Source organism: Phalaenopsis equestris, unplaced genomic scaffold (genome assembly GCF_001263595.1).
Source record: "Phalaenopsis equestris unplaced genomic scaffold, ASM126359v1 Scaffold000112, whole genome shotgun sequence".
Lineage (NCBI taxonomy): Eukaryota > Viridiplantae > Streptophyta > Magnoliopsida > Asparagales > Orchidaceae > Phalaenopsis > Phalaenopsis equestris.
In genome coordinates, this window is record NW_018164554.1 from 968,464 (window position 1) to 989,788 (window position 21,325).

Consider the following 21,325-nt stretch of genomic DNA (forward strand, 5'->3'; position numbering starts at 1 on the left):
CTGCCACATATATATATATATATATATATATGTTCAAAAAATCAGACATTAGGTTTTTTTACAGCCACCACACTTTAACTGGTCAAGTTGAAAAAATAGCTTCCACCATAGAAATTTCTAGAAAGCGTCAAGAAAACAATTCTCCAAACGGAGCCGTGGTGACGATCTAAAACACAAAACAAGCAAAAAACTATCCTAAATAGACCCTTAGAGATTTAATAAAAATGGTTAAGATTGTTATAATTTTTAATTGCAATTTGAATTCTAAATGGAGTTTTTTAGATTTTCATGCGAGTAGAGGTTGCATGTTTTGTGGAATAACAATATATTTTTTATTTTTTACTAAATTGTTATAGGTTAAGCAACGAAATTACATATTAAATATGAATTTAAGGGGGTAAAAAAATTAGATTGGGAAAATAAAAGGCTAAGAATTAAATTTATAAGCTGTAGATGTCTAATCCTTAACATATTTGAACACATGAATCCTAGTTTGTGCTGATTCCTGAAAGCGTACAAGGAAGAACCATGGAACCAAGGTTTGCGGTGGGGCTTTCATTCATCTCATCTTAATTAGATTTAATCAGAACATTTAGGGCTATTTATAGAAATAAATAATCAATTCAATGTTCAAACTTCTTATATGGGTATAAAATAATAAATGACATAAATAGAAACTACTTTTTCCTAATTAATGTAAATACAAAAGAAAATCTTCAGCTCTCTTGATTATCAATATTAGACAATTGATTGTGTTGAATATTCTGCATTGCGGTTAGAATTTATCCTGGAATTTGCAAAATATGTCTTTCGATGTAAATATGGTTCTATTTATGATTTTCTAGCTCCACTTTTTTGCTTCAACTAAGCCTTCTCTTGTCCTTAAATGATATTTTGGCTATTTCATGATTATAAGCTTCCAAGAAATCACATTTCTCTCACAAATTTAATTTCTTCTATTTAACACTCATAATAACCATCCCACTACAACTTGTGTTTCCATTGATTTTAACCAATAGAGGTTATTTTTTGCTTCTTCAATTAGATGCTGTAATAGTTCATCTATCTTTTCCCATAATTATTTTTCCAAACTATATTCTTATCTAATTTGAACGTATGCATTGACTATATTTGTAATATTCTCAATGATAATTAAATTAATACCAATCAGCTTATCATTGACAGTATCCACCTTATAAGTTTTATTTTTCAACTCTATACTATTATATTTACCTTTCCTTTGGAATAAATTTTCTGATATTAAATTGCTCTTATTCTTCCTAATGTCTTTGGAGTACTTTTTCATTTAGTTACATGCAAAAATGTGTTATTTATCTTTGTAATCATTATGTCCACTAAATCTCTACTTTTACCGTTCGTAGTTTTCAATTCTGTGTAGCAATGAGAATCTTAATTCTATGTAGGGCTGTCAAAAAAGTTCGTTGTTCTCAAGCAACTCATTTTCAAATTGTTCGTTAAGTAAGCGAGCCTAACACGAACAACTCGTTGTTCGATTGTGTTCGACTAATTTTTATTTGAATTAAGAAATTATACATTATTTGTATAATAATGTATTATATATATTAATATTTAAGTCTAAATCACTAAAGCTAATGTGGTAATGTGTTTGTGTTTTATTTTATAGAAATGGTACGGGTTTGAATCCAACAACCCACATCTATTTTTCCTCATTAATTTAAATGAGCTAATTTCAGGCCGAACACAAACAAAAAAATTGTAAATCGATCCGAACATGAACACATTATTCACGAGCTAATTTCAAACATAATTAATTTTGAATAAGCGGAACATGAACCAATCTTGGGCTCGCTCAAGCTCTACTCATTTAAAGCCCTTATTTTATGCTTAGTCCACCCGTGCCTAATTTTTATCACCATTATGTTGAAGTTGTGAACATCACTTGCGGGTTTTGTCCTAACTTCTTGCTCTCTTCTTATTTGGCTATGTTTTGTCACTTCACTTGCACTTTCATACAAGAAAATGTTGTGTTGCTTTTGATTAAAATCAGTTTTGGTCGTGATGATCACTTTTAGGGACTATCTGGTACCAACAAATGTCAAGTTTAGACTAATTTTATGGGTTTGGCAATAAATTTTCCACTGGTTGGTGATATAAGTATCCAACATTAACATTTAATAGTTCTCATTGGTTTTGCAATCAATAATGATCTTCTTAACTTTAATTCTGTTTCTTGATTCCTACTTTTGTTATTTCTTCTTTGGTTAATCCCATAAAAAGGGTTACACGTTTTGTGCTTTGTGATATATTCTTTCCTGCAGAACAAAGGCAATAGCCAGACAACGACTTTGGTCCTCTTCTTTCTGTTTTTTTTCTTCAAAGCCTAATTATGTTGCTTAATAAAATTTGTAAAATTGGCAATTGAGGAATGAATTTACTGCAACAATAAATGACATGGTAATTCGTTCCTTTTTATGGATTTAAGCCACTGTCTCACTATTAGAGGCCAAGGGTAAATGACATATTCTTGACTAGTGTTATTATAATATGATGTGCTAATGCTTTTTCCAGTAGATTCCTTTTTATTTTCGAGAGAAGTTTGTTAGTATTTTGAGTAGCTCCAGTGACAAACAAGAATAGAGAGAATAGCCTTAGATGATTTAGTCTCACTAAAAGTCGTCCATCTGATGGTCCTGTTAGGAGAGTAGATATTTTAGATTTAACTTAATCATGCTAAGAAAGGTAGAGGAAGATCTAAAACGACTTTGGATTAGGAGAATAGATGTTTTAGGTTGGACTTAATTATGCTAAGAAAGGTAGAGGAAGATCTAAAAAGATGTCGGCATGCTGCATAAAAAATGATTTTAATTTATTAGAATTAAATGAAAATAAGACACTCAATAGGACACAATGGAGAAAAAATATTTATGTAGGCAACTCCACTTAGTGGGATAAAGGCTTATTGTTTTTGTTTTTGTTGTTGAAGTTTTTTAGTATTTATGTAAGGTTTAGTAGTTTTCCTGAGTTTAGTAGTTTTCCTGAAATGCAATTTATGTAAGGTTTAGTAGTTTTCCTGAAATGCATTTTTTTTTTTGTTTTAACATGTTCTTTTCTCCCTCTCAATCTTACACAACATGCCTGCTCGCTGCTACTCACATAAGCACCCTTTGTTTTGAACAGGAAGTGACTTTTTATGAAGATGGTGAGCCTATAATAGATGGAGAAAATGGTGATCTTAAGGTACTTGTGCATAAACAAAGCAAGAAGATATTAATTTGGCTATTATATGAAAAGTTTCATTGTTAATTTTACTGAGGCATTGTTTTACCAAACAGTTTAGGATTCGAACTGCAACTCACGATCGATTCCGAAGAGAAGGCAATGATCTATATACAACAGTGACAATCTCTTTGGTACTGAGATCGGTCCTTATATTTTTTCCATAATTTTACTTCTACGTTGACATGATTGTTTATTATTCTCAATGATTTCATTTGAACGGTTAATGGCAAGCTCACGTATCAATTCTATTCAGAACTATGTCTTGACCATTGAGTGCAGCATTTGGAAGTGCTGGTTATGGTTAAAACCATAATGATTGAGCTGCATGTGAATGAAAAGATTGTCAGAATCTATTTTCATCATTTCCTGTTCTGATTTCACCTGTGATTTGATTTATTAGGCCAGAATTCAGCATATAACTGCTTACAAACTCAATTCATCTACTATTAAGACACCCAACATCTTGAACAGTTGTATGCCATGCTTATTTCACTAGTTATTTTTTTTCTTTTTTTTTTTCCCTTTCAATAGAAAAAGGTGTGATATAGTACTCCTTTAAGTCATTTGTCATCATTCTTACCCAGAAGCAATTATGGTATGCTCGTTTACCTCTGTAATTTGTTTACCTCTGTAATGTGTTCTTACTGGTTTTCATCACTTTTGATTGCGGCACTTTCGTTAATTCTTATTTTCACCTTTATCGGTACCCTTTTCTTACAATTTATGGTGTTTGCCTTGAGAATTCTTCTTGGCCAGTCATTCCTAAGAAGTGTTGTCAGGTATTAATTCTAGTTTTCTTTTAGTCAACTTCCAAGTATGATGTATTCGGTGTTTATTTTTTCCTATTCCTTTATTTATAACTTCTATTTGTTTTTGCAATTGCTTGTTCTAACTTAGTTGTTACTTTTAAATATCTGCATTCGCTTACTTCTACTTTCCATAATTTGTCACCTTTGCTATCTTTGTTTTCCCTCTCCAGTGTACATGCCAAACCATTTCATTGGCTCTCCAGGTCCTTGTATTCGACCTATGAGAAAATTTCACCAGTATTTTATGATTAATGAGTATTAATTATTTAATTTTCCCGCTGAGACATTCCTTGCAAGCACTTTTTCTGTCCATTATTTTATTATCTTAGATATTTTATCATTTATTTCTTCTGCTCTGTGACTGGATTTCTTTTGGTAATGTTAAGAGCCATGCCTAAGTTTCATTGATAGAAAGGTGTTGCATATTGACAACTATTAAAAGAAAAGCCAAAGGATGCTAGAGATTACAATTTAGAGAGAAGAGAAACTACTCTAAAGCATTAAAAAAAAAAGGAGATTAGAGCTCAGAATAGTAATCAAGGCATAATTATTCATTGTTTCACTCAGTGCAGAAAGGCCAGATAAACATGGTTTTTGTTGCAATGTGTAGTATCAATATGAGATGGCATATTGTAGAAACAAGCTGTGTTTTGATCTTTCAAGAAGAGTTGATCATCATAGCCCTCAAAAAGCAGAAACTGTCTGACGCGGGAGCGACACATGAGACTTTTTTGCAATCATTGCTACAATACTGTTACAGTATCGCGAACTCCCGGGAGTGAGGGCGGCTTGGATCGGTCCAGGGCTGGTCGACCCTCTTTTATTTGGATTTCCCTCCTATTTGAAGTGGGGTCCACTCCTATTTATCCTAAGTCTATAAATATGTTGTTTTTGGGCTCTTAATTAGTTTTTCGTGTGTTTTGTTTAGGACGACCGTCAACGCTTGTTCTTCTTCCTTTGAGGGCTGCATACGAGGGATTTGGTGGTGCTCTAGTTGTATCTCTTTATCGAGGTTGTGATTATCTTCCCCTATCCCCTTTCGCATCCTCCCACATCGCTCTCGGCCGCTCCCTCCCTATTGCAGCCTCCCGGAACAACCGTCTTGTTGTTTCTATCTTCAAGCCACCGTCAGCCCCTTTTCTGCTTGCTACCGCCATTCAAGACAGCAAGGAGTTGTTGCTTCTACCTTTTCTTGCCTTCCCGCCACCATGCCTCTCCTTTCAACGGGACACAGCCTCTAGAAATTGTGTTGTACCCCCTCCCATGTGCTGCCACCATCTAGAATTCAACTCTTGTCGATGTGGTGTTTATGAATATTTAAATATTAAATTATTACTAGTAAAAATAAAATAACAGAGAATTTATTTTCATTGTCCGATTGTCTGTTTCCATTTTGGTTAATTTCAAGTCCTGGGCCGGGTCGTGACTCCTCCCTCGCTGCTGCAACCATTTCAGCTGCCCTTACCACCCTCAACCACTACCTTGTTGCTGTTCCAACCGTTCTCTGTGCTGTCCTTGCTGTTCCAGCCACCCAAATCCATCCCTCACGCGGCCTTGTTGTTGTTCCAGCCCTCAACAGGCCTTACTGCAATGCATTTACCTTCTAGAAACCTCACATGCTGAATCCTCCACAGTCCAACACACCAACCTACCCATTCCAACCCTACTCACCAACCTTCACTATTTGGATACATTTTAGTTGTTTTTGTTAGTTTCTGTTGTTGCATTTTCCTTTCAGTGCGAGTCATAATTGCTCAATTGGCTTTGTAGTAATAACATTGGTTTTTTTTTTATTGTGGTTTGGATCAACTCCGTATCATTTGATGTTAGAGCTGATATAACCCTAGTCAAATCCTAGGGTTTTTTCTCTTAAAAATTTTTCCTTTCTCATTTTGTATCACCCTTACACACCTCCATCAACCCACACCCAAAATCTAACTATGCTGCCAAGGAGATAATTGTCGGAAGCTTGATCGAGGGGAAAATACACGATGTCATTTATGAGAAATTCACAAAGAGATGTCCCGGAGATTTCCAGGGAGATGTAATGGGAAACTCGCCAGCTCCGACTGAGGCTTACCACCTTCAAGAATAGGCAATATGATGGGACACTCATAGCCACAATGGTGACTTGCTAGATCAAATGAATGGGTGAATCTCTTCCACCATGAGGATTCCATGGATGAAGGATTTCTATCTCGAAGATGACTTGAAATATCTAAGAAGATGAAAATTTAAAGCAAAGTTAGATTTTTCATATTTCGACGACCACATGGGTTCATACGAGTTCATCGAGTGGCTCTAGATCTTGGAATATGTGTTTGAGTGTCAGAATGTCCTACTAGATGGAATGGTTAAACAAGTCACCAAAAAATTAAAGAGCGCATTATTTTGGTGGCAAAATTTTAGGTATCTATGCCAGTGTGAGGGAAAAGATAAGATCACGACATGGCTCCAGATTAAATGGAAGATACAGGGTCAATTTCTACTTGATCACTACTAGACTTGGGCGTTGGACGGGTGGCCTGACGGGCTCACCATAAGTCCGCTCAGAATGGGCGGGCTTAGCTATGGAAAATTAGAATTTTTGCAGGCCTGGCCAGACCTGTGTTCGCTTTGACTTAGTCAAAATCTAACACAGCCAAACCCAACCCACCAACCTAAACCCTGGCTCGAGCAGAAAAATCTCAAAATTTATTAGTTTTGACACCACTATGGCGGATATGAAGCAGTCTTTTGGTCATGTATTTGGGCATGGTTTTTTTAAAAGAGCTAAGCTTTTTGATGGTTGGAAGTAATCAATTTTGCCTAAATGCTCAAATGAGGCACTAGATGCGCAGGAAAACTCAGATTGGATACATGAAATTGGAAAAATACGTAAAGTTCAGTTTGAAGAATATTATGAAAGGAAATTCTTTTGATTTTTTTTATGCCAAAAGTATAAACTTTTGTGATTTTTTGTCTTGTTCAACTTTTTTTGTTATTAATGTTGTATTTATTATACATCTGCTTTGGTTTTGGAAGATTTACATACATACCCCTCAATTCCTATGTATTTTCAACACTAACTCTTAAACTTCAATTTTAACATACCTATCACTTTACTTATGCATGAAAAGGCATATTTCACTTTTCAAAACTAAAAATGATATTTTTTCGAGATATGAAAGATTTGGGTTGTATAAATGTAAAAAGGCAAAGTTTATGTTAGTTATGTAAATACATAGGAAGTAGGAAATGCCCATAACCCCAAACTAAGAGAAGCTACATCTTCTAACAAATCCTTAAAACCACACTTACTAAAGAGCCCCAATATCATACAATTTAAAAGAATTTCACTCATGAAAACTTTGCTTTCCAAGACATGGATTGCTTAAAACTACATCTTCTACCGCTTTCTCTGAATCAGCTGCTTAATACTTGGAGATGTCTCCAAGACATGCATTGCAGGTGAAGAAAGGATTACAAAAGAGTCGGGAATAGATTGCTGCGTTTGCTTAGTGTTTTTTTCTTTGGGATTACATTTTTCTTTTTGAATTTGTTATTTTTTTGTACCTTTTTAGAAAAAGAAGAAAAGAAATTGTTAATTTTATAATATTGAATTTATATTGAACTTATATTTTGTCTTTAGTTGTTTCCTCTTATGCTTTTGCATGCATATGTTAATAAAATATTTTTTGTTTATAAGGCCTGTGGGCCGGCCCGACCCAACCCAACGTTTAGGGTGGGTGGGCTTGACTATGAATTCTTAAATAACAACCAGGCCCACCCGACCCGCGTCTGTTTTGACTAGTCAAAGCCTGAGTAAGCCCGACCCATGCCAAGCCCGAACCGTTCAATGCCCAAGTCCAACGTTTAGGGTGGGCGGGCTTGGCTATGAATTCTTAAATAGCAACTGGGCACAAGCCTGCTATGACTAGTCAAAGCCCGAATAAGCCCGACCTATGCCAAGCATGGCCCGCCCAATGCCCAAGTCTGATCACTATGGGCAAAATATTCAAACCCCAATTTCAAAAGCGGAGAGACCACATCATCAAGAGATCACCACATGTTACAGTCAGGGTTTAACAACATGATCATACAACGAGAGTATACCAAGGTATTTCTTAAATCTACCCCAACGAGAGTATAACATGATCATACAACGAGAGTAAACATCCAAGCCGACTCCTCGTGAGGAGAAATCGATTCAGAGTAGAGAACATGTAGAGAATCAATATTTCTTAAATCTACCCCAACTAGACTGTGTTCAAGTGCCATAGGAATGATCACTACAGACTGGATATTCAGACCTTAGTTTCAAAAGTGGAGACAATATCACCAGACGATCACTACATCTTACGATCAGTGTTCAATCCCAGGATCTTACAACCAAAATATCAATGGAAACATTTAAGCTGACTCCACTTGAGGAGAAACTTATTCAAAGTAGAGAACATGTAGAACGAACCAATATTCCTTAATCGACCCCAACTAGAATGTGTTCAAGTGCCACTGATTTGGGCATATTGAAGCAGATTGCACAACCAGAGGAATGATCCCTACAGACTAGATATTCAGACCCCAGTTTCAAAAGTAGAGACAATATCACCAGACGATCACTACATCTTACGATCAGTGTTCAATCCCAGGATCTTACAACCAAAATATCAATGGAAACATTTAAGCTGACCCCACTTGAGGAGAAACTTATTCAGAGTAGAGAACATGTAGAACGAACCAATATTCCTTAATCTGCCCCAACTAGAATGTGTTTCAAGTGCCACTGATTTAGGCATATTGAAGCAGATTACACAACTAGAGGAATATTATATTTCACTGAGTAGGAAGTAGTTGATGAAATGGATAATGGTATCATATACACAAAAGAGAGCAAGAACACGAAAGAAAAATACCTGCTGTCAGCTAATGAGGAAGAGACATTATTGATTCTAGTTGAACCTATGAGAGAGATTTCAATTGAGTTGACAGTAATTGTTCTAGAAGGTAATTAGTCCGAGGTTATGACATTCATACATAGTATGAGATTGGGGCGCCTCGAGCTACCATTTTGTATGCGTTGAGAGGAGAATCATTAGGACAGACATTGGATGTCCAAAAGGGCCATGAATTTGAAGAGCCAATATACGACATATGGCAACCACAATTGAGAGAAATTCAGACTTTTAAGATCGATAGATTCCTCCTTTAATTTCCCTATTAGAGGAGGTTCGACGTGTTAGAAATGGGGCCTTTTTGTGCCACGTTTGAAATATTATATGCAGTTATTAGGATAATAGATTCAGTTCAGCATTCTACCCACCATTGAATGCCTTGATAGGAGGGATGAACTGCAATTTTGAAAATTGTCGTAGGAGCTTGATGGAGAAAAAAATCTTATAGTGGGATCTAGGTTTTGCTAGAGAAGAAATTTCTCTTGAGTGGTTGCTAACGAGAGTAGCTTAGCCTGCCACAAATTTCATCCTAGAGTTGATTTCTCCTCATATACTTAATTATCAGATACATCCAACCAGTATGATGATTGGGAGAAGCAGAATATAGATTTATTATAAATTTGTTTTTTTAGGAGTGGGCTCGTGATAATATAAGTCATTATGCATCTACAATTCAAGTTGTGCCAAAAGTGGATGGATATTTATTTTATCATGATGTTCTTTGGAATGATAAAACTTATATGTGACTTACTGGGAACTTGCAACATTTTTAGGACCCTCAACAGGCCAACCTGACTACTTTAAGGAGTCAAAAGCTTTGACGGATGAGATCGAAACTCTCTCAACCTCGGGAGATTGATGCTGGAACGACCCATGAGACTTTGTACATTCATTGCTATAGAATTGCTATAGTACCGTGAACTCTCGGAAACAAGGGTGTCTTTGACTGGTCCAGGAGTGTTGGTCGACATTCCTTTATGTAGATTTCTCTCTTATTAGGAGTTGGGTTCACTCATATTTACCCTAACTCAATAAATTTGTTGTTTTTGTGTTTTTAATTAGGTTTTCACGTGTTTTGTTTAGGACGGCTGCCGACATCCATTCTTCTTCCTTCGCGGGTTGTATGCGAGAGATTGTGTGGTGCTCCAATTGTATCTCTCTCACTAGGTGGTGATCATCTTCTCCTATCCCCTTCCACATCCTCCCTCATCGTTCCTAACCGCTGCAGCCGCCGGAAGGAACACCTGTCAGGCTGTTTCTTTCTGCAGTTTTCTATCTTCAAGCCACAGCCAACCGCTTTTGGTACTCCCCGCTGCCATCCAAGACAACAAGGAGTTGCTGTTTCTGCCTTTTCCTATCTTCCGCTCCACCGTGCCCCCCGTTCGAGTGTCGCCGCCTCCTGAATCTGCGTAGTACCCCTTCCCACATGCCGCCACCTTCTAGAATTCGCTTCCCTCTCTGCTGCAGCCATTTCAATCGCCGCAACCACCCTCAGCCACTACCTATCTGCTGTCCCAACAATTCTCCGTGCTGTCCTCGCTGTTCCAGCCGCCGAAATCTATCCCCTGTGCTGTCTTGTTGCTGTTTCAGCCCTTGACAGGCCTTACTGCAACTTATCCACCTTTTAAAAACCTTAACTGCAGAATCTGCCACCTTTCAACACCACACCCTACCCATTCAGTCTACCATGCTGACCTCCAACACCCTTAGGATACATTTTAGTTGCGTTTGTTTGTTTCTGTTGTTGCATTTCCCTTTCAACATGTGTGTTGTATCTGCATAATTGGCTTTGTAGTAATAATATTTAATTTTCCTAATGTGATTTGGGTTAACTCTGGTATCACTGACATATAAGTATCCATCCAATAGAAAAGAAAGTGGGTTCGAGGGCATCACAACAAACAACTACCGAGATCATAATAGTATATTTGCAGGAAGAAGCCAAAAGGTCAGTGAAGCAGCCAAAACTGCAAAGGCTCAGAATGAAATGTGCCCATAGTTGCCTAAGCACAAAAGGGCTCATTGTATAAAAAATCATTAGGATTATTGGCTCCATGACAGTAGCAGTTATGATGATTATGTAGCATCTGAAGGCATTATAATATCTTAACAAAAGAGAAACAATTTCACGCTTCACTGAAAGAGAAGTCGTTTTAGTAATTCCAAATAAGAAAATAAAAGAAAAAAATTAAATAATTAAAAAAAGAAAGAAAGAATCTTGTCAATGAAATCAACACAGAACCTAATTAGTGAGATCGAGAGATGCAACAGTTGACTTCACAGAAAAGGAAAAGCAAAGGGAGCATCATAAAATTAGAAGTTTCTAAAATAGAGTGTTCGGATCTCATTTATAATATCATCTTTAAATTTCCACCTTTTACATAAGTCTAATAGTATTACAAATTTTCTCAACAGTGATTTTCTTGTAGCAATTTTGTTATCTATTTTCTAATAGAAGTCAATTTCTTTGGAGTTGTTGAGCAATAAGAATGCACCCTGCGGGCAAGCTTTAAAAATATACATTGAGCAGGGGCATGCAAAGAATAGATTATAATGTGAATCATTTCCACCATTGCATAGCACAATTTTTGTGAACATTAGGAGCAAGCATTTATCTAGTTTTGAGACCAAAACTAATCTACTAAGTAAAACTAGTAAACTTTATAGTGTAGCCTTTAAACAGAGGCAAGTATTCCAGTTACTCTTCAGAATGTGCTCATGTAAAAAACTGTAAGAATTAGTGTAATTAAAGCTTTAACATTGAACAAAGTAGTTTTATTTTGGATATCTCCATAGTAATTCTACTAATTTAATTGAGGCAAGCAACCCCCATCCCAGAGGAAGAATGGTGTAGCATCTGAACATTATTATAAATTATCTATTTCACCGCCAACATTATTAATTTTCTTAAAATCCTGAATAGCAGAGGCTTAACCATTTTAGAAATTGAGAGACCTTTGAGTTAAGTGTCATGGTATAGAGAGTGTTGTATTGTGAGTTTTGAGAAAGCACTTTTTGATCTGAATGTTGTTCAATTGCACTGACCTTCAAGGAATAACTCTAAAATTATTCTTCTCCAACATGGATCCATGAAAATTAAGATATCAACCAAGAAAGTAAGAAATAACATTAGACAATCCCCTTGTCATTTTGAATTTGAATGTCAATGGAAAGGATCTCAATACCCCTTGTTCATCATGGGATGGTGATAGCTTACTAAGGAATAGTTATCATTTCATTAGCTTACTTATAATAGTTTCTTTGAGTTGATTCTTTTCCTTTTGGTTTCATAACAGCTCTTAGCCAATCAATCAATTAGTTCCAAACCAAAAACGTGATGAACAATAATCTACCCATAAAGGATTAGCTTCTTTCAGTTAATCAACCAAGCAGTAACTTTATTAAGAACTGAGGACAATCAACTTTGTTTATCATGAAGGAGGAAATGGTGACTCCAAGATAATTCTATGGTAGAGGGAAACAATTAATACCGAGAATGGAGGTTGCTTAATTGATAGTATTATCCAAGTCAGGTTTAGTGAGATTGATTTTCAAACCCATTATTATAGAGAAATCTCTCAGAAGTTGGTTGAGGTACTGTATGGTAGAAACATCAGCATTGCCATAGCGTTTCTTCTAGCAATTTTGTTATCTATTTTCTCATAGAAGTAAATTTCTTTAGAGTTGTTGAGCAAAAAGAATGCAACTTGCGGGCAAGCTTTAAAAATATACATTGAGCAGGGGCATGCAAAGAATAGATTATAATGTGAATCATTTCCACCATTGCATAGCACAATTTTTGTGAACATTAGGAGCAAGCATTTATCTAGTTTTGAGACCAAAACTAATCTACTAAGTAAAACTAGTAAACTTTATAGTGTAGCCTTTAAACAGAGGCAAGTATTCCAGTTACTCTTCAGAATGTGCTCATGTAAAAAACTGTAAGCATTAGTGTAATCAAAGCTTTAACATTGAACAAAGTAGTTTTATTTTGGATATCTCCATAGTAATTCTACTAATTTCATTGAGGCAAGCAACCCCCATCCCAGAGGAAGAATGGTGTAGCATCTGAACATTATTATAAATTATCTATTTCACCGCCAACATTATTAATTTTCTTAAAATCCTGAATAGCAGAGGCTTAACCATTTTAGAAATTGAGAGACCTTTGAGTTAAGTGTCATGGTATAGAGAGTGTTGTATTGTGAGTTTTGAGAAAGCACTTTTTGATCTGAATGTTGTTCAATTGCACTGACCTTCAAGGAATAACTCTAAAATTATTCTTCTCCAACATGGATCCATGAAAATTAAGATATCAACCAAGAAAGTAAGAAATAACATTAGACAATCCCCATATCATTTTGAATTTGCAATAAATGTCAATGGAAAGGATCTCAATTCCCCTTGTTCATCATGGGATGGTGATAGCTTACTAAGGAATAGTTATCATTTCATTAGCTTACTTATAATAGTTTCTTTGAGTTGATTCTTTTCCTTTTGGTTTCATAACAGCTCTTAGCCAATCAATCAATTAGTTCCAAACCAAAAACGTGATGAACAATAATCTACCCATAAAGGATTAGCTTCTTTCAGTTAATCAACCAAGCAGTAACTTTATTAAGAACTGAGGACAATCAACTTTGTTTATCATGGAGGAAATGGTGACTCCAAGATAATTCTATGGTAGAGGGAAACAATTAATACCGAGAATGGAGGTTGCTTAATTGATAGTATTATCCAAGTCAGGTTTAGTGAGATTGATTTTCAAACCCATTATTATAGAGAAATCTCTCAGAAGTTGGTTGAGGTACTGTATGGTAGAAACATCAGCATTGCCATAGTGAAGAAAGTCATTAACATAAGTCAAATAAGATAAAGTAGAGCGTTCAAAAGATAAAGTATTGAAAGAACTTTGATTGCATTTATTCACCAAAAGATTAGAAAGAATTTTCAACTTAAAAGTAATGAGGAATGAAAGTAGAGGACTCTTCTACCTAACAACTTCGATAGAGTACAGGATTCTTTGAGTCGTCATCAATGATAACTGAGAAAGGAACCTCTTTGATATGCTCTTTTATTCAATTAAAAAGGATGATATGGATACCTTTTTGGACAAGTCTTTAAACGAGCATTAAAGTATTGATACAATTAAAAGTCTTGTCAACATCAAAATTTGCACAAATTCTTGGGGGAGTAATAATGATTAAATCTTTGAAGGTGTTACAAGCCCAAAGATATGTCATCAGTGGTGTCTCTAACTTAAATGAAAGCCAACTACAAATTGTTGATAAGGTGAAGAAGCACAACTTCTAATTTGTTGTCTAGCAGCTCGACAAATATTTTGTATTAGTTTTTACAAAGAAATATATGTTTACAACTGTTGAGGCATTGTGCATGCGATGATTTTGGAATCAAATAGATTGCAAAATATTTTACTCTATTTGAAAGTTTGGTAGTTTAGGAAAAATAAGCAATGATAGCCACTATACCTTTATCCATGATGCCCTAAGAATTTATAAAGAATTTAAAGCTAAAGTCATCAGGATGAAGGCTCTTATTATTCCTTGTACTGAAAATAGTATCATTAATATCTTCATAGGGAAATGGGGGCATAATTTTTTATTAAAATAGGAAAGGATGATTGGCACTTGGAGGAGATTGCCAGATGAATAATTCGAGTAATTGAGAATATCAGACAAAGAAGCGTTATTTTTGTTCTTCTTTTTTGCATTGTTTTCTTGAGAATTAATGCACTCGTTTGTAGTAGTTAATTCCTAATGAAGCTTTGATATCTCCCGCCCTTAATGTTGTGATAAGAAATTTAATGTTTTACTCACATTTAGCATCCTTAGCATATTTAGCCTTTGCTTAATCTACTTAAGTTGAAGTGAAGTAGCAATGGTAATCTTATTCCATTAAGATTTGGCTTTGTGGATGAGATTAGAGTCAAGGGGAATGATTTGAATCAAAGCTTAAATGACATTGTATTCATCTTTTGACGGAAGAAATGGTAGGGACAATATGCTTGAAGCTTCTCCAAGAGGATTTTCCTCATATCAATATTCCTAGCATTGGTGTAATCTATATCATGATTTCAAAAGTTTTTATACATGAATGATGAAGAGAATTGGGATTATACCAATTTTTCATAGTAACAGGGGAGTGATGGGAAGATAGCTAGTGGGTAGACCTTATAGTAAACACGAAGAAAAAGATTCAGTTAGATGATGTTGCAGAAGTCTCCATCGAAGATATATCCATTAGAATTGACATGCTCATAGTTAAACCTATTTTAAGAGAGGCCTTTGTTAGTAATCCCACTAACATTGCATTGAAAATGCAATCATTGAGACTAATCAACTTGGTGAAAGATGTAATAGGATTGTCAAGTTGATGCAATTAAAATCGCCTAAATTGAGCAAGTTTGTTCAATACGTTGGCCCAGATCAATGATAGCATCCCATAGGAGTTCCCATTCAATACCACCATTTCTTCGTGATTAGCTTTGGTTGCAATGTTTTTTCTTTTAAATTATGCTATATTTTGATTTCCTGCTAAGTTTTTCATTAAAAAGAATCATCACCACTTCTGATTGTTAGGCTGTCAGCTTTGCAGAAGCATCTTCAACAATGATCTTTCTGATTATTAGTCAGAATTATTTTGATGTCATGGTTATTTTTTTCCAATCTAAAATTAAGACGGTATATGAGTTCTCAACTAAGAATAGGTATTTGCATGGCCTAAGCTTAAATAGAAGATAAATTTTCAATCCATATTTATATCTATGTCTATGTCTATATATATATATATATACATCTATAGCTACATACATATATCTATACATACATACATATACATACATACGTATATACATATATACATACATACATACGTATATACCTACATACATACATACATACGTATATACCTACATACATACATACATACGTATATACCTACATACATACATACATACGTATATACCTACATACATACATACATACGTATATACCTACATACATACATACATACGTATATACATACATACATACGTAGATACATACATACATACGTAGATACATACATACATACATACATACATACATACATACATACATACATACATACATACATACATACATACATACATACATACATACATACATACATACATACATACATACATACATACATACATACATACATACATACATACATACATACATACATACATACATACATACATACATACATACATACATACATACATACATACATACATACATACATACCCCTCCGCTTTTCGACACACACCCACACACACACAGATATAGATATATATATATATATATCTGTGTGTGTGTCTATGTGCGTGCATTTTTTCTCCTCATTTGAACAATCTATTTATAAAGTAGCTAAACAAAGAGATGAAAAAAGTAAAGATTTAGTTCAAGTAAAATGTATTAAGGATGAAAATTAAAAAAAATGCTTCTTAGATGAAGATATTCAACATAGGTTGGTGAGATATTTTGATAAACTTTTTAATGAATATTGAGAAAATTGTTTGATTTTAGTGATTTTAATATTGTAAATGATCACAAATTTTTTTAGTTTTCACCATCACATTAGTAAAACAGTAGTTGAGAAGGCTTTAAAGAAAATGAAGTGTGGAAAATAGTAAGACCATATGATATTTAAATAAAAGTGTGAAAATATTTAGGAGATATGAGAATTTCTTCTCTTATTTTTAATATTATTTTAAAAACTAAAAAGATGTCTGATGAGTAGAGAAAGATTTTATTGGTTCCTACTTTTAAGAATAAAAGAGGATGTTGAAGAGTGTGCAAATTACAGTAGAATTAAGTTAATGTGCCATGCATTTAAGTTACGGGAGAGAGTGATTGAATATAGGTTACAAAGTGATACAAAAATTTCTCAAAATCAGTTCACTTTCATGCTGGAAAAGTCTAATATGGAAGCTATACATTTATGGAGAAGTTTGAAAGAAAATATAAAGAGAGAAAGGAGGATTTACATATGATTTTTGTTGATAAGTAATTTGGAGAGTTCTAGAAGAGAAAGGTGTTGATATTGCTTACATTCATGTCATAAAGATATTTTATAGTAGAAAAACTATACATTTATACAAGTGTTATAGAAAAGCAATACATTTATACTAGAGTTACTCGTGTTCAAACACAAGAAAGATTCACCAAGTATTTCCTATCAATTGGATTACATTAGAGATCAACTTTAAGCTCATATCCTTTTTCTTTAGTTATAGATGTTCTTACTAGACAATTATTATGAGGATGTACCTCGGTGTATCTTTTTGTTGAACATATTTTTCTTATGATAAGACTAGTGAGAGTTCCAGAAAAGTTTTAATTATAGAAGGCCAAATTTAGAGTCTTTAAGCTCTCGTTGAGTATATCTAAAGCTGCATGCATGCAATGTTAGTTTAGTAATAGTAGATCTAGTGGCAGGGTTGTAACAATGGGGTGATCAAGTCATTAAAATGAGTGAACATTTTAGATATCATGGTGCTATTGTTCAAAGTGATGGTGATATAGATGGAGATGTTATTAGTATAATTTAAGTTGGGTTTTTGAAGTAGAGGAATGCATTAGGCCTATTGTGTGATATAAAAGTGCTGCTTTGACTTAAAAGAAAATTTTATAAGATGGTGGTGAGATATGCAATGTTTTATGGAGTAGATGTTGGCCTGTAAAATAGAAGCAAAAAATTAAATGTTGCTTAGATGAGAATGCTCAAGTGGATGAGTGGTTTAACACTTAGAGACAAAATGCTAAACAAATATATCTATAAAAGTGTTGGAGTAGCTCCAGTAGAAAACAATATTAGAAAGAGTCGCCTTAGAGGATTTGGTCACTTTAAACGCCGACCATCTGATTGTTAAGAGAATAGATGTTTTAGATTTGATTTATGCTAAAATGGTAGAGGTATACCTAAAAAAACTTGGGCATATTGTATAAGAAATGATCATACTAGGATACAATGAAGATTAAGGCTTCATGTAGCTGACCCCCTACTTAGTGGAATAAAAGCTTGTTGTTTCTGTTGTTGTAGTATTTGAACAAACAAATTTTCTAAAACTGCACTTCATATGTGAAGATGACATGATGAATGATGCATCTTTGGATTGAGAAATTATTTTTAATTAATTTGCATGAATGTGAGAACTACATTATACTTAGTCAAAACCTGTACTCCGGAAAGAAATTTTCATCTATTCAGTTTATGTAATGTAAAATTTGTTTTTAGTCTTGCGCTGATATATCATGTTTTAATTTAGACTTTAAAGTATTAACTTTGAATAAGAGTAGTGATTTTTTTAAGGAAAATTACACATTTAAATAACTTTTAAATAAGCCTACAATTTTGTTTTTTGTTCTATTATTTTTTTTAATTTCAAAATACTGTTGAACTTTGATATTGGGTTTCATGAGAATGCTCAGGTGGATGAGTGGTTTTGCACTTATTTGGGGGATTGCTCCCAAATGTCCCTTAATAATAATATGGAAATTGCATCATAGCAGAGAACATTGTCTTAAATATGTAACTGATTGTATCTTAGCTTGGCTCAAGTCATTACATTTGATGTATAGTGGGCTCAGTTTTGCATAGTTGTGTGCATTCGGGTAGGATGCCCATGCAACATACTTTCAAGAACTATTAAGCTAAAACTAAACGTACTAATTTGTGGAATAATAATGTATGTGCACAAATGCTCTCTTCTTTCTGCCCTTTCGACTTGCCTAGTAAAAATAGATGAATGCATATTCACAAATGATGAAGCTCTCTCTCTGCTCTCTCTCTCCCTCTTTTGATCCCTCTCCACCTCCCTCCTCACCGTTCTGTGCACGAGACTTTGTTCTATCTTTTGAGTGGTTTCTAGGCCCTGCAAATTATAAAACAGCTGACTTATGGTAGTTGAAGTGTACCATCTATGAATGTATAATAAGCTGTAACAGTCACGTCTTGCAATGTAAATTGATTTATTGTAGTATGTACAAAGTAGATTTTGTCTGTTTTCTGGGCAAAATAAAAGGCACGAATTTACATTTGGGTCTTCGTAAGGAATGTTTACCAAAAGTTCAATATGCCATTATAAATTATGCTGTGTTTGTGCGTGGGTTGTAAAATGCGGTCCATGGAAGGTCAAAAACAACTTAAATCTTAGATTTGCTGGGTTCTCCATTTTTTCCTTTTTTGCTTCAAGCCACAAAAGTGATGTGTATGTGATTTTGAGGTGGTGCATTCTGGCTTTAATTGGCCATATTTTCGGTTTGGTTGGTCCAAATGTTTCATTCTTTCAGAGTTTGATTTTATAATTTTGCTTTTAATTATGCAATGAAATTTTCAGTATTTTCCCTGGCCTGAACCCTTCTCATATATGCAGGCCAAGGGATGAGCAAGCATGATTTTATATACAGTTTTTAAGCTTTGTTTTGAATTTCATTATGTAACTATATATTCTTTTTGTCAGGTTGAAGCTCTTGTTGGTTTTGAAAAAAGCATGAAACATCTCGATGATCATCTGGTTGATATCGGTGCAAAGGTTAGCTATCATCTTCATCCAATATCTTACCATTATTTTCCATATCTTTAAACCGGGTGACTTATAAAATCAGGTTTAATTTTCAGGGGATCACAAAACCTAAAGAAATTAAGAAGTTCAAAGGTGAAGGGATGCCTGTGCATATGAGCTCTAAGAAAGGAGATCTATATGTTACTTTTGAAGTTTCCTTCCCACGATCGCTAACCGAACATCAGAAAACCAAGATTAAGGAAATTTTTTCTTGAGGTTTGGTTTCCTTGATCATTCTTGGTGCTTGCTTCTTTGTGCCATGATGGATTCACCCAAAAGTCTACAGTTCCAGTATTTGTGCAAGTTTAAACGATGTGATTTGCAACAAAAGCAAAAGCTGGGATTCCTTCTTATTTTTTATTTTATTATTTTGGCCATTTAGCCTACAGCATTCCACTTCATATGTAGCTTCTGAAAAGGTAATACAAGGCTGATTAAAATTTTGCTCCAACTTCTTACCCCTAGTCTTGCGAGTTTATTGAACTAGAGGGCTAATATTGTAGCAATTAGAAGTTATGTAATAGCTTACAGTATATATTTTTTTTCCTTCAAAAAAGATTGTTTTTGCATTTTTGATTGATGTCTGAAACTTGGACAATGTTGCACTGACTGCTCGTGTTAGTTGTATCAATTCAATGATGTTGCATGTAAGTCTAGCTGAGCTTATTTTCAAAGTGATTGCTTTCCAACATCAAAGCCACCATCATCATTGATTTTATCCAACTATTTGGAGTTGGATTTATAATTTTTTATTCTCTATTAATGTTTATCCAAATTGATCAGTAATTTTCTTTTTAACTATGGAATTCATGCATTTTGAACTGTTAAAATATCTTTTTATATTTTTTTATCACTCATCTAAATTTAATTATATCACTTAAAAATTTTATTTTTATTTTAATTAATAATATCCTAAATTTCTTGTTTATTTTATTTATTAATACTAAAATATTTTTCATGAATCATATGAAATCATTTAGGGGTTATTTAGTTTCAAATGTTTCTAGTGTAGTGTAAATGAAATGCATGACAAAATCTTTGACGTTTGATTGAAGGAAAAATATGTGTGTATGTAGTATCATAATATATTTGGAAATATCTCTCTATTTCATTTTCAATGTATTAAAATTCATCTAATTTTGATGAATTTCAAATATATCGCTCGTATATTGTGCAGCCCCTGCCACTCTTGATGCCAAATGCTACTATCATTGCCTAACATTGTTAGCTGCTGATAGCTATAGATCACTTGTTGTCCTCTGCTATCACCATTGGAAGTCAGCTGCAACTAGCAACAATAACAAAGTTAAGTCATGTTCCTCATGTATTTTTGTAAAAGTAAGTTTACGTCATTTTCTAAAGTTAATAAGCTACAGTTAAGTCAAATTATTAAATGATATTGCAGCATGTTTTTGTTTTTAATGAAGTTTATTATGTCTTACTGCAGTTAATACCATTAAAACCAATTAGGTTACATTAAACAGCAACAGCTAATATAATAATAAAGCTGCAGTTGCAGTTGCATGCTCTACTTCCTGCTGTTTAAAGGGTTGGCAGATATAATTAATTATACTGAACAGCTAGAGCTAGTTAATTATACGGAATAACTAATTGAGGTTGAAGCTTCACATTGTGCCAGCTGCCACTATATTCCTTGTAAACACTACGCAGGATATCTGTGCTTTGGAAGTGATAATTATTACTAGAAA

The 21,325-nt window shown here is 34.2% G+C and overlaps 1 protein-coding gene across 1 annotated transcript in view; it reads left to right on the forward strand.

Annotated features, from left to right (window-relative positions):
* Positions 1-20,189, forward strand: part of LOC110020913 (dnaJ protein ERDJ3B) — a 30,461-nt gene extending 10,272 nt beyond the window's left edge. Inside the window, exons 7-10 of the mRNA XM_020719190.1 lie at positions 3,160-3,219; positions 3,315-3,392; positions 19,515-19,586; positions 19,673-20,189. Coding sequence (XP_020574849.1) covers positions 3,160-3,219; positions 3,315-3,392; positions 19,515-19,586; positions 19,673-19,831 — 369 coding nt within the window. The 3' untranslated portion in view covers positions 19,832-20,189. The remainder of the gene's footprint in view (positions 1-3,159; positions 3,220-3,314; positions 3,393-19,514; positions 19,587-19,672) is intronic.
* The last annotated feature ends 1,136 nt before the right edge of the window (positions 20,190-21,325 follow it).